Genomic DNA, 12,739 nt, shown 5'->3' with positions numbered 1-12,739 from the left:
GACACTATAGTATTTTGTGATCCCAACAATATCTCAGTACCAAAAATATTATAGAAATACATCATATAAAAATTATTGTATATTATTTATATATTATAAAATAGTAAAAATTCTTCCTCAGTATCCCTGCTGGTTCCCTACCCTTGCTCTCTGATAATCAAATATTTTCACATTAATCGATCAAGAAAATATGGAAACCAGTGAGTAGAGATTTTCATAAGACAAAATGTGAATATGAAGTTACTGGAAGCAATCTAGAGTTTTTAGTTTAGAGTTAGAAAATGTACTAGTTCCATGTTAAAAGTTTTAAAGCCATTTAGAAGCACTTAGCTGTTGAATAAATATAAAATTTCATTGTAGATAAAAAGGGTTTGGGGATGAGTTTTTGACATTATTCTGGGTGACTGAAATTAGAAGGGGGTCTCATTTGTAAGTTCTATTTTATGATAGGTTAAGGAAGATATGAGGAAAAATTTTTGTTTTTTTTAAATAGATATGGTCACCTCAAATTGACAAGGTGTATCGTAAAGATTTATGTAACAAAATATTGTATTTTACCTTAAGTTGTTTTGTGAGTCTAAATATTGATAGTATGCTAGGTTTGTTTGTGGAGAGTTTTACAAAAGCTAGCCTAATTAAAGCTAAATGAATAGAATGAATAACATTAGAATTCTGTATAGATTAATGTTTCTTCCCCTAAATGATTTAGGGGAAGTGTTGATAGGCAGGGCCATTGCTGACCTATAGCAAACATTACCTAGGAGATAAGGTCAGTTGAGTTGTTATTCACAGCTGCTTCTTATTTAATTTAGCTATTGCTGAGTCTGTCTGATTTGTTTTTTAGGTGCTGAGGGTGTGAATGGAGGAGAGGAGTCGGTAAACCTGAATGATGCAGATGAAGGATTTTCATCAGGGGCTTCCCTCAGCAGCCAGCCAGTTGGGACCAAATCATCCTCCTCTTCTCAGAGGGGAAACTTAAGGAAAGTAGCAACTGGGCGTTCAGCCAAGGATAAAGAAACAACTTCTGCTATCAAATCCAGTGAGAGCCCTCGAGATTCAGTAGTTCGCAGGCAGTATGTACAGCAACCAACTGATCTTAGTGTAGATTCAATTGAGCTGACGCCGATGAAGAAACACCTGAGCCTGCCTGCTGGCCAGGTGGTGCCAAAAACTAATAGTATAAGTCTAATCCGGACAGCCAGTGCTTCCTCAAGTAAATCGTTTGACTATGTAAATGGCAGTCAAGCAAGTACCAGCATTGGGGTTGGCACTGAGGGTGTTACTAATTTAGCATCTAACACTGCTAATCGATATTCAACTGTCAGTCTGCAGGAAGACCGGCTAGGTCAAGCTGGAGAAGGTAAAGAGCTCCTCAGCCCAGGAGCTCCCTTAACCAAGCAGTCTCGATCCCCAAGTTTCAATATGCAGCTAATATCCCAGGTGTAGTCTTGACATCCTCTCTCATCTTTCTGCTTACCTTCTAAACTGAACATTTCATGTGCAAGACACTTCATCCCACTTGTGAAAATATTGGTCATCATAAACAGATTTGATTTAGTTTAGGTATCTTCATACTGTATTTTGTATGGAAACAGCAATAAGGTTTTCTTTTCCCTCCTTCCTATATCTTCTCTTCACCTATTCCTTGTAAATGTGTTTGTGAAGCAGTAGAAAATGTTTGTTTTCCACACCTTCCTTTCTCCTTGGGTGAAGTGCAATCCATCGTAGGCTGATCGGTCCCATTTCAACACTGTGAGACTGAGGTTATGTTAGAGGAAATGGTGTATATGATCCCTATGAATGATTCTTCAACTTTTGTTTAAAAAAAAAAACGGGTTTGTTCTCATAATCTATGAAGATTACTGGGTCATATTTTTTCTCTCTTAACCAGGAGTGCCTCAGAGATTCTGCTATGACTTTGGACTTCTCTGAGTCTGTGCAATTATTTTCTTGAGAAGCATGGGGAAAGGTGGTAGACTGCTGCACTTTTTCATTAAAACGAGGGTGGCTCTTTTTTCCCCCATCTCCTTTATCTCGAGGACAAAATGTTCAATTACTGAGGCATTTAAATCAAGTTGTGGCCTTTGTTGGAGGACAGGGCTCTAAGTTGATTGTGTAATAGATAATGCACTTTCTCAATGGCTCTAGAGTCATTATTAACATGTCTTCCCTCCTCCCCACAAGGACATAAGGTCATTTCTGTCCTTCAAGTTTGAACAGCTAATAAATCAGAGAATCCAAGGGGCATGTTCTATTACCCAGGAATGATTGACACTTTGGTGCTGGGGTTTTATGGGGGGAGGGGGTAGTTTTTGTTTAGCTTGTGTGGGATTGTGTGTGAGGGGAAGTTTTGATTGTTTTTTTTCTTTTCCTTTGTGAGCTGTTGACGACTGAAGTAGAACAGGTATGTCTTCAGGTAAAGAGAGGGATTTCTCAACCCACTTTCTGTGATGTCAGACTATTGGAGAAACCCTTTCAGCTGCTTTCTAGATGTACCTAAATTCAGTCAGATATTTTGAATTAAGAAACCTGAAGTCCTGATAGATCATATACTCCAAGGAAATACATCAGGGACAGATAATTGGCTGAAAACACTGATGCTTCAATGTGACACATTTTTATAGAACATTTCTACCAGGGGGTACTGACTTGATTTCTCCTACAAGGACCACACTGCCTTTGTGTTTAATGTAATGCAATTTGTGTACCTTCTAATCATATATCTGCAAAAGTTTCTCATTTTTATAAAAAATCATGCCAGTAAGCTAGAGGTTGAATGTATGTAAGTAGCATTTGGTAACTGTGCTAAGAGGCTACAAAAGTGCATTATTGGTTTAAAAAAATTTTTTTTTAGTTCTGATTTGGTTGGATAAGGTTTCATCATGACCTCTTCTGGGTCTCAGGCTCTAATGCTTGATTGAAATAGAAGAAAATATATTGGTTTTTGAAAATCAGTGTATTGTGACTTGAACTGCTATACATTCTTCCACACAGTATGTCAGAGTGATTAGTGCTTTGTACATTTAGACATTTTTATTTTATTGTTGTGAAAGAAAAATATACTGAATTTATAGAAAGCAAGTATTCTCCTAATTAACAAAGTTTAAAATATTATCTCTACTGATTAAAATTACAATAGATTTTGATAAATAAAATAACCAGAAAAATGCCTCTTGTTTTTTTCACACCTAAAAATCTACCTATCCCACCCTCCCCCGCCTTTTATTGTAAGAGGTTTTTATAAGGGACTTTCTGTTTGAATCTTTATAAGAACAGTGAGATGCTTGTTTGAATTTGGTGGTGTGTAATATTTTTCAGCTCACATGAAAATGGAAAACTAGAACCTGAACTATTACCTGCAACATTGCCAAAGTCCGGGGGAAAGCTAAAAGTTGATAAACAGAGATTTGTTGATTTGTGTATATATATGTTTGTTTGTGTGTGTGTATAGTGTGTATATATATAAATCACAAAGAATATTTTAGATATCCCTTACTTTTAATTTAACTAAGGGATGTCAGATAAATGAATTAAAAGCAACCAAATAAATGAGGTGTAAAGGTCTATAACATACAGAGTTTCAGGTGTGAAAGGAAAAGAGCATTGTACTTACCAGGGGGTGAGATCTTGGCCATGTCTGGAGATCAGTCACTTTATGGAGGAAATGTCTGGTTGATTTAAGAGACTGAAGGGGGTGGTTTTTAATTCAACACGTTGTGCATTTATTGGCATCTAAATCTAGCATGATTTTAGTTAAAGCATAAAAAAATACCAAATAATACCAAATTACAGCAAAGGCTATAATAAATATAATAAGCTCTCCCTCTGGTTTGTTAGAAATCTTATGTTATACCTGAAAAGTTCGTTCTGAAAAACTTTCACCTTAGAGAATTTCATTTATTTCTATGTGTATTCATGTATATTTTGTACATATACATAGCTATTAATATTTCATGACCCTCTAACATTTGTGTTCCATTCTTTTAAGTGATATAATTTGGCCCCAAAGAAGAAATATTTCATTTAGTTCAAATTTTGCATTCGGGGTCTTAGAACAGATTTCCTGTGCAAGATATAGTTAAAATGGAATGAGTCAGTCATAAACCATAAGTCACATTTTCTAAGAGATTTTTGATATTCATTTGCATTATTTATTGGCATTTAATGTAAAAAAGTTTTCAGATATACAGCTGTTACAAATATATGCCAGCAATATTCACGCTTTATCCTTTAAAAACCTTTTGTTTCTATACTTCCTAATTTCCATTTTAAAAAGTTCTTCCATTTATGGACAAGCTAGTTAGGGAGAAAATACTTGTTTTCTGTAACAAAACAATTTGATTGATGCCATCTCTGCCAGGTTTGATTAAAAAATACAAAGAAATATCTGAAAGCTTTGGGAACTCTTCTCTATGACATTAATTTGAAATCATGTTACTAGAACATTTACGTGTTCTAGAACAAACCAAGTGTAAAGTGAAAGGTACCTTGGAAGTAAGATTTTTAAATATAAAAATATTTTGAGAATCTGGAGGGGGGTGATGGTTATAATTTGAAATCCTGACCCCTACCACCACTGTTAAACCTCCTGATGACTCTCCTGTGCCTGTTTATTATAGAATCAGAATTTTTGTGCTAAAGAGACCGTAGAGATAAACTAGCCAGTCTCCCAGCACCCACCCCTCCATATCCATCCTCAGGAAACGGAGTCTCAGAAAGGCTGTAATGTGATCAAAGTCACATAACTAAGAAGCAGAGCCAGAATTAAACTCCTGTCTCCCGTTGAATGCGTATTAACACCCCACTGCCTCCTTTTACTCGTCCTATGGTAAATGTAACACTCTCCACTTCTGTAGCTTCTTTACAGTTCTGGTCTAGTAGTTGGTGAATACAGCATGTGAAGAAAGGTAGTAAATCCAGAAAAAAATGTAGAGTAGTAAACATAGATGGGGAATTGTTGGAAATGTAGGTATCTATACCACAGATATAAGGATAGATACATTTTTCTTATTCTAATTTATGCCTTACTGTTTTCTGCCACATAGCAGTTGAATGCTGCCATTTTATAGTTGATTATATTTCTGGGGATTTATTTAAATGCAAAAGTAAACCCAGTGAAATGACTTTGATCAGTGTTTCTAGCTATCTTAAGTTATTTTTCAATCAGCCAGCTTTCACAGTCACCTAGATGGCAAGTTAATTGTATTGCACAGTGGTTGCACAGTGGAGTATTGCAAAGTAAAGATTAAATAAATTTGATTCCACAATTTCTAATGTAAAGAGATTGGACCTTATTTGTTCCCAGAGCAGATAGATAACAGCAATATTTCCTTATGTGATTGAAAAAGGTATATAGTGTGAAGCTTATGGTTCCATAACAGAATGGTAACCATGTCATTTAAAGGTGTATATACAGTATAAAATATCTTAGTTGCAGTAGTCTCAGCTATATAAGCTCAATATTTCCAGCCTACATTCTCAAACTCCACTTAGTAGTTTTAAAGTAATTATAATTATTTATTAGACACTGGAATACTGAGAATAACTTCTTTCAAATTGTTTTGTTTGCACTATTTTTGTGACTCTTTTAATGAAGTGGGGTGTTTTTGCTACCTCACTTGGATAGGTTAGTATGGGTCCATTTTTTGAGTACTTCAGTTGTTGACAATCATTTGTCTCATTTACTTCTGTGCATGTTCATTTGTAAATAAAAACACTAGTATCTGTCTTTAGTGGGTAGTACACTATACAAACACTGGCAAGGAAGATCTTTCCATTTCTGATCTTAGATTACAAAGTGAGATTTATGTTTTTTTTTTAATCAGTATTAAGTTACATACTTGTTTTTCAGTTTAAAAATGTTTAAAGGCCATGCTAGTCGTCAGAAAATCTACAAGAATTTCAGAGCAACTTTTCTATACTATGGCTACGTTAAACAGTCTGAATCTAGACTTTTTATCTTTCAAGTTGAATGATTATTGTCATGTTTCAAACACGAAGTCGGTTGAGACACTTATTTGTAATATTTTAATTTTTTAAGTGCTTTTAAGAAACAAATTGAAAACCAATTAGAAATAATTGATAGCTTAAACTCTAAATATTAGAATATTTGCCAGATAATAAGATGAAATGCAGTGTAAAACTGTTAACATGCTAAAAAAAAAAATCATGAATCACCAGATTGGTACAACTTTCCATTGCCAAGGTGGTCATGTTGATAAATGTAAGACATAAATTTTAGTATTACCTGCGTTGTGTACCTAATGGGTATATCATATTGGCACTGAACATACATAGGAAATACTATTCATAGAGTCAACCAATATGCACTTAAACTATATTAGATTTTTAGCGATGCCAGAAATTTGTGTGATGATCTTAACCCATTACAATTAGAGGAGTCATATCATCCAACCTTCCCCTGCCCATGTAGGTACATTACTTCTGAGCCTGACCACACAACCACAAAATTTTGGTTAACTTCAATCTCTTCAGTATTTTTGTAGTCTTTGCCATTAGTCACATGAGAAATACACACAAGAGCAAACAGTTCAGGATAGACATTAGCAGAAAGCTGGGAATGATGTGAAATAACTGGCAGCATAGTACAGATATGTAAGTTCTGGATTTTAAGAAATTGTTTACAAATTAAGTCACATTCGTATGTCTGCTATTATGCTATTCTGTTTAATATAGATTTTACCCCCAAAATGAGAATTAGGTGTAGCTTAAAGTATAAATGAGTCTTTTTTTCATAATTGCATACCTGGGAGGTAGGTTTAGTAAAGAAAGTCTTTTGTTTTCAAAGAAAATGAACTTAATTGGACAATCCATCCCCAACTACAGAATTGATATCAATCTGGTTTGCTGTATTTGAGTGTCAAAGTGCCGTTTTAATTATATCAGAGGAAGTTCTTCACATCTTCATAAATTATAAAATTTACCAAAGAAAATGTATTAACCAAATATAAATTTTGGACTACCTAACTGTTAAGGAATGGGGCCCCTTTAACATAAAGGATTGATTTCTAGCCCTGGGGGAAATGTTCTTCCATCTGGAACAGATATACAGTACTTACAAGATTCCATTTGAGGTTTTCTTATCATGTTGGTAAAATGTCAACATTTATACTTCCAGCAAAAGTACTAGTGAAAGGTTAAGCCCACATGTTATTTCTTATGGCACATTTTCATGTCTCCTTAACTCAGATTGAAGATTCTGCTCATCAGTATTAAATAAAAGGGGGAGGGAGGAATTCCTAAAATTGGCATATTGTATGATATTGTGACTTTTTAAAAATAAAATTGGGTAAATTATGGAAATGTATCTTTTAAATGGGCAATGTCAATTATATCTAGTAAATATGATATTGGCTAAAACAGTATGTTTACATATTTATGTACATGATCACTCTGGGTATTGTTGTTTTTCTTTGCAGAAAAACAGGATTGGGTTCAGAAAGCTGAAATGCTCATTTTTAAATGTATAGCTTAATAAGAATGAATGGATATACTTAAACTATTAAATAATTTTTTTTGAAAATATAAAACTGTATATTAACTGATGTTCCAAACAGGCTATATGTATTATTTTTTTTCATATCAGGTGGTAGCTAAAAAGTAATGAGTGTGTTGATCAGCTATCTTAGAAAAGATTGGCTTTCTAACAATTACTAATGTAGATTTTTGTGGGTTTTTTTAAGTTTTACCATCCAAACTGAATTGAGAGCTATGTTCAATGTTCTTTGTTGGTTTTAAAATATTTGTAATAAGTTCATTAACTACAATGGATTCTTATTCTAAAAATTTTGCTGGCTTTACATTCAGTTTAACTGGTTAAGTGAAACAGTTTTTATGGTGCAGATTATTTTCCCACTTTCTCATAATAATTTGGCTTTCCTGAGCTACAATTTCTGAAAAGATTTTAATGCTGTAACATTAGGTAGTCTGATCTCTGTCACAATGGACAAGTATACAGGAAATATCCCACTTTCACATGTTTGCTTCATAAAAGGATATAGATTGTATAGGTCAGCTCTTGCATTTTTGTTTGCTTGTCTTTTAACCAGCATCAACCTATTGCTTGGTGTAAACTTCCCAAGTATTCAGAGAATAGTGCTGGTTAAAATTTAAATAGGCTAGGCATGAAGAAAATATGATCTCTATTGACGTCCTTTCAAACTAGGACTAGTGAAAACATTCATTTTTTTTCAGAACTGAAGAAAAAAAACGTACATTTAAGATCATATTTATTGGTGCATGTAAGCCATTATCTTAACTGTCTTACTGAACTGGTTAATGCTGTTGATTGTTGAAATGTGAAATGTAGTCACTGTTGACCTTGTAAATATCTGTCAGAGATGAAAAAATATTTTAAGTTATTGTAAATAAAGATGTATAAAATTCATTAACAGTCTGCAACGCAGAAACATGTAAGATGTTAAATATTGTGTTTCTTGAGAGATGTGTAATTTTTCCCTAGATGTATCTAGATATATTAAGAATGTAAATTTTCTTTTGTACAGTATAAAATACAGCTTTATTTGGCTTTTGACTGGGTTTCCTGGAGTTAATTTTATATCTACCTAAGTTTCATAGCTTAAAATGGTCCTTCATTGCATTTTTTCAAAGCATGCAATTTTATTTATGCATGTCTGAACTTTTTACTTTTTAAATTTATTTTTCTAATACAGCAGGTTCTTATTAGTTATCTTTTATACATATTAGTGTATATGTGTCTCCCAATACCAGTCTCCCAATTCATCCCACCCCCACCCCACCCCATGCTTTCCCCCCTTGGTGTCCATACGTTTGTTCTATACATCTCTGTCTCTAGTTCTGCCTTGCAAACCAGTTCGTCTGTACCATTTTTCTAGATTCCACATACATGCGTTAATATACGATATCTGTTTTTCTCTTTCTGACTTACTTCACTCTGTGTGACAGTCTCTAGGTCCATCCACATCTCTGCAAATAACCCAATTACGTTCCTTTTTATGGCTGAGTAATGTTCCATGGTATATATGTACCACATCTTCTTTATCCATTCGTCTGTTGATGGGCATTTAGGTTGCTTACATGACCAGGCTATTGTAAATAGCGCAGCAGTGAACATTGGGGCACATGTATCTTTTTGAATTATGGTTTTCTCAGGGTATATGCCCAGTAGTGGGATTGCTGGGTCATATGGTAGTTCTAGTCTTAGTTTTTTAAGGAACCTCCATACTGTTCTCCATAGTGGTTGTATCAATTTACATTCACACCAGCAGTACAAGAGGGTTCCCTTTTCTCCACACCCTCTCCAGCACACCCATTCTAACCAGTGTGAGGTGATGCCTCATTGTAGTTTTGATTTGCATTTCTCTAATAATTAGTGATGCTGAGCAGCTTTTCATTGCCTCTTGGCCACCTGTATATCTTCTTTGGAGAAATATCTATTTAGGTCTTCTGCCCATTTATGGATTGGGTTGTTTGTTTTTTTAATATTGAGCTACATGAGCTGTTTATATATTTTGGAGTTTAATCCTTTGTCTGTTGATTCATTTTGCAAATATTTTCTCCCATTCTTGGGTTGTCTTTTTGTCTTGTTTATAGTTTGCTGTGCAAAAGCTTTTAAGTTTCATTAGGTCCCGTTTGTTTATTTTTGTTTTTATTTCCATTACTCTAGAAGGTGGGTCAAAAGAGATTTTGCTGTGACTTATGTCAAAGAGTGTTCTTCCTATGTTTTCCTCTAAGAGTTTTATAGTGTCTGGTCTTTAATCCATTTTGAGTTTATTTTTGTGTATGGTGTTAGGGACTGTTCTAATTTCATTCTTTTACATGTAGCTGTCCAGTTTTCTTAGCACCACTTATTGAAGAAACTCTCTTTTCTCCATTGAATATCCTTGCCTCCTTTGTCATTGATCATAGGTGTGTGGGTTTATCTCTGAGCTTCCTACCTTGTTCCATTGATATATATTTCTGTTTTTGTGCCAGTACTGTATTGTCTCGATTACTGTAGCTTTGTAGTATAGTCTGAAGACAGTGAGTCTGATTCCTCCAGCTTCGTTTGTTTCCCTCAAGATTGCTTTGGCTATTCAGGTTTTTTGTGTCTCCATACAGATTTTAAGATATTTTGTTCTAGTTCTGTAAAAAAATGCCATTGGTAATTTGATAGGGATTGCATTGAATCTGTAGATTGCTTTGGGTAATATAGTCACTTTCACAGTTTTGATTCTTCCAATCCAAGGACGTGGTATATCTCTCCATCTGTTTGTGTCATCTATGATTTCTTTCATCAGTGTCTTAGTTTTCTGAGTACAGATCTTTTACCTTCTTAGGTAGGTTTATTCCTAGGTATTTTATTCTTTTTGTTGCGATGGTAAATGGGATTGTTTCCTTAATTTCTCTTTCTGATCTTTTGTTGTTAATGTATAGGGATGCAAGAGATTTCTGTGCATTTTGTATGCTGCAACTTTACCAAATTCATTGATTAGCTCTAGTAGTTTTCTGGTGTCATCTTTAGGATTCTCTATGTATAGTGTCATGTCATCTGCAAACAGTGACAAGTTTACTTCTTTTCCAATTTGTATTCCTTTTCTTTTTCTTCTCTGATTGCTGTGGTTAGAACTTCCAAAACTATGTTGAATAATTGTGGTGAGAGTGGACATCCTTGTCTTGTTCCTGATCTTAGAGGTAGTGCTTTCAGTTTTTCACCATTGAGAATGATGTTTGATATGCATTTGTCATATATGGACTTTATTATGTTGAAGCAGGCTTCCTCTCTGCCCACTTTCTGGAGAGTTTTTATCATAAATCGGTGTTGAATTTTGTCAAAAGCTTTTCTGCATCTATTGAGATGGTCATATGGTTTTTATTCTTCAGTTTGTTAATATGGTGTATCACATTGATTGATTTGCATATATTGAAGGATCCTTGCATGCCTGGAATAAATCCCACTTGATCATGGTGTATGATCCTTTTACTGTGTTGTTGGATTCTGTTTGCTCGTATTTTGTTCAGGATTTTTGCATCTATATTCATCAGTGATATTGGTCTGTAATTTTCTTGTTTTGTAGTATCTTTGTCTGGTTTTGGTATCAGGGTGACGGTGGCCTGGTAGGATGAGCTTGGGAGTGTTCCTTCCTCTGCAATTTTTTGGAGGAGTTTGAGAAGGATGGGTGTTAGCTCTTCTCTAAATGTTTGATAGAATTCACCTGTGAAGCCATCTGGTCCTGGACTTTGTTGGAAGATTTTTTATCACAATTTCAATTTAATTACTTGCGATTGGTCTGTTCATATTTTCTGTTTCTTCCCAGTTCAGTCTTGGAAGGATATGCCTTTCTAAGAATTTTTCCATTTCTTCCAGGTTGTCCATTTTATTGGCTTAGGGTTGCTTGTATTAGTCTCTTAGGATGCTTTTTATTTCTGCGGTGTCCATTGTAACTTCTCCTTTTTCATTTCTAATTTTATTGATTTGAGTCCTCTCCCTCTTTTTCTTGATGAGTCTGGCTAATGGTTTATCAATTTTGTTTATCTTCTCAAACAACCAGCTTTTAGTTTTATTGATGTTTGCTATTGCTTTCTTTGTTTCTATTTCATTTATTTCTGCTCTGATCTTTATAATTTCTTTCCTTCTGCTAACTTTGGGTTTTGTTTGTTCTTCTTTCTCTATTTCCTTTAGGTGTAAGGTTAGATTGTTTATTTGAGCTTTTTCTTGTTTCTTGAGGTAGGATTGTATTGCTAAAAACTTCCCTGTTAGAACTGCTTTCACTGCATTGCATAGGTTTTGGATTGTCATTTTTCTCTGGTATTTTTTAATTTCCTCTTTGATTTCTTCAGTGATCTCTTGGTTATTTAGTAACGGATTGTTTTTTTGTTTTTAAAGCAGAAGCTGCAATATTTCTTTTTTTTAAATTTATTTATTTTTGGCTGCATTGAGTCTTTGTTGCTGCACACGGGCTTTCTCTAGTTGCGGCGAGTGGGGGATCTCTTCGCTGCAGTGAGTGGGCCTCTCATTGTAGTGGCTTCTCTTGTTGCGGACCATGGGCTCTAGGTGCACAGGCTTCAGTAGTTGTGGCACACAGGCTTAGTTGCTCCATGGCATGTGGGGTCTTCCTGAACCAGGGCTCGAACCCATGTCTCCTGCATTGGCAGGTGGATTCTTAACCACTGCGCTAACACAGAAGTCCAGTAACGTATTGTTTCACCTCCATGTGTTTGTGTTTTTTACGTTTTTTTCCCTGTAATTTATTTGTAATCTCATAGCGCTGTGGTTGGAAAAGATGCTTGATATGAGTTCAATTTTCTTAAATTTACTGAGGCTTGGTTTGTGACCCAAGATGTGATCTATCCTGGAGAATGTTCCATGTGCACTTGAGAAGAAAGTGTAATCTGCTGCTTTGGGATGGAATGTCCTATATATATCAACTAAATCTCTCTGATCTATTGTGTCATTTAAAGCTTGTGTTTCCTTATTTTCTGTCTGGTTGATCTGTCCATTGGTGTAAGTTAGGTGTAATAGTCCCCCACTATCATTGTGTTACTGTCGATTTCCTCTTTTATAGCTGTTAGCATTTGCCATATGTATTGAGGTGCTTCTATGTTGGGTGCATATATATTTACATCTTTATATTACATCTTTAAATATTTATATCTTCTTCTTGGATTGATCCCTTGATCATTATATAGCGTCCTTCGTTGTCTCTTGTAACATTCTTTATTTTAAAGTCTATTTTATCTGGTATGAATATTGCTACTA

General features: G+C 34.7%; 1 protein-coding gene across 18 annotated transcripts in view; it reads left to right on the top strand.

Annotated features, from left to right (window-relative positions):
* The window catches only part of HYCC2 (hyccin PI4KA lipid kinase complex subunit 2), a 71,661-nt gene extending 63,107 nt beyond the window's left edge, over positions 1–8,554 (top strand). For 9 of the 18 annotated variants that reach the window (XM_067026538.1, XM_067026537.1, XM_059053383.2 and 6 more), the window contains one exon: positions 845–6,155. In XM_067026538.1, the coding sequence (XP_066882639.1) occupies positions 845–1,446 (602 nt within the window). In that variant the 3' untranslated portion in view covers positions 1,447–6,155. Of the gene's footprint in view, positions 1–844 lie in introns of all 18 variants that reach the window. The other 9 variants (XM_067026542.1, XM_067026549.1, XM_067026543.1 and 6 more) reach the window with 2 other exon arrangements.
* The last annotated feature ends 4,185 nt before the right edge of the window (positions 8,555–12,739 follow it).

Source organism: Kogia breviceps, chromosome 2 (assembly GCF_026419965.1).
Source record: "Kogia breviceps isolate mKogBre1 chromosome 2, mKogBre1 haplotype 1, whole genome shotgun sequence".
NCBI lineage: Eukaryota > Metazoa > Chordata > Mammalia > Artiodactyla > Physeteridae > Kogia > Kogia breviceps.
The sequence above is the reverse complement of the archived record's forward strand: the minus strand, read 5'-3'. Positions and strand labels throughout refer to the sequence as shown.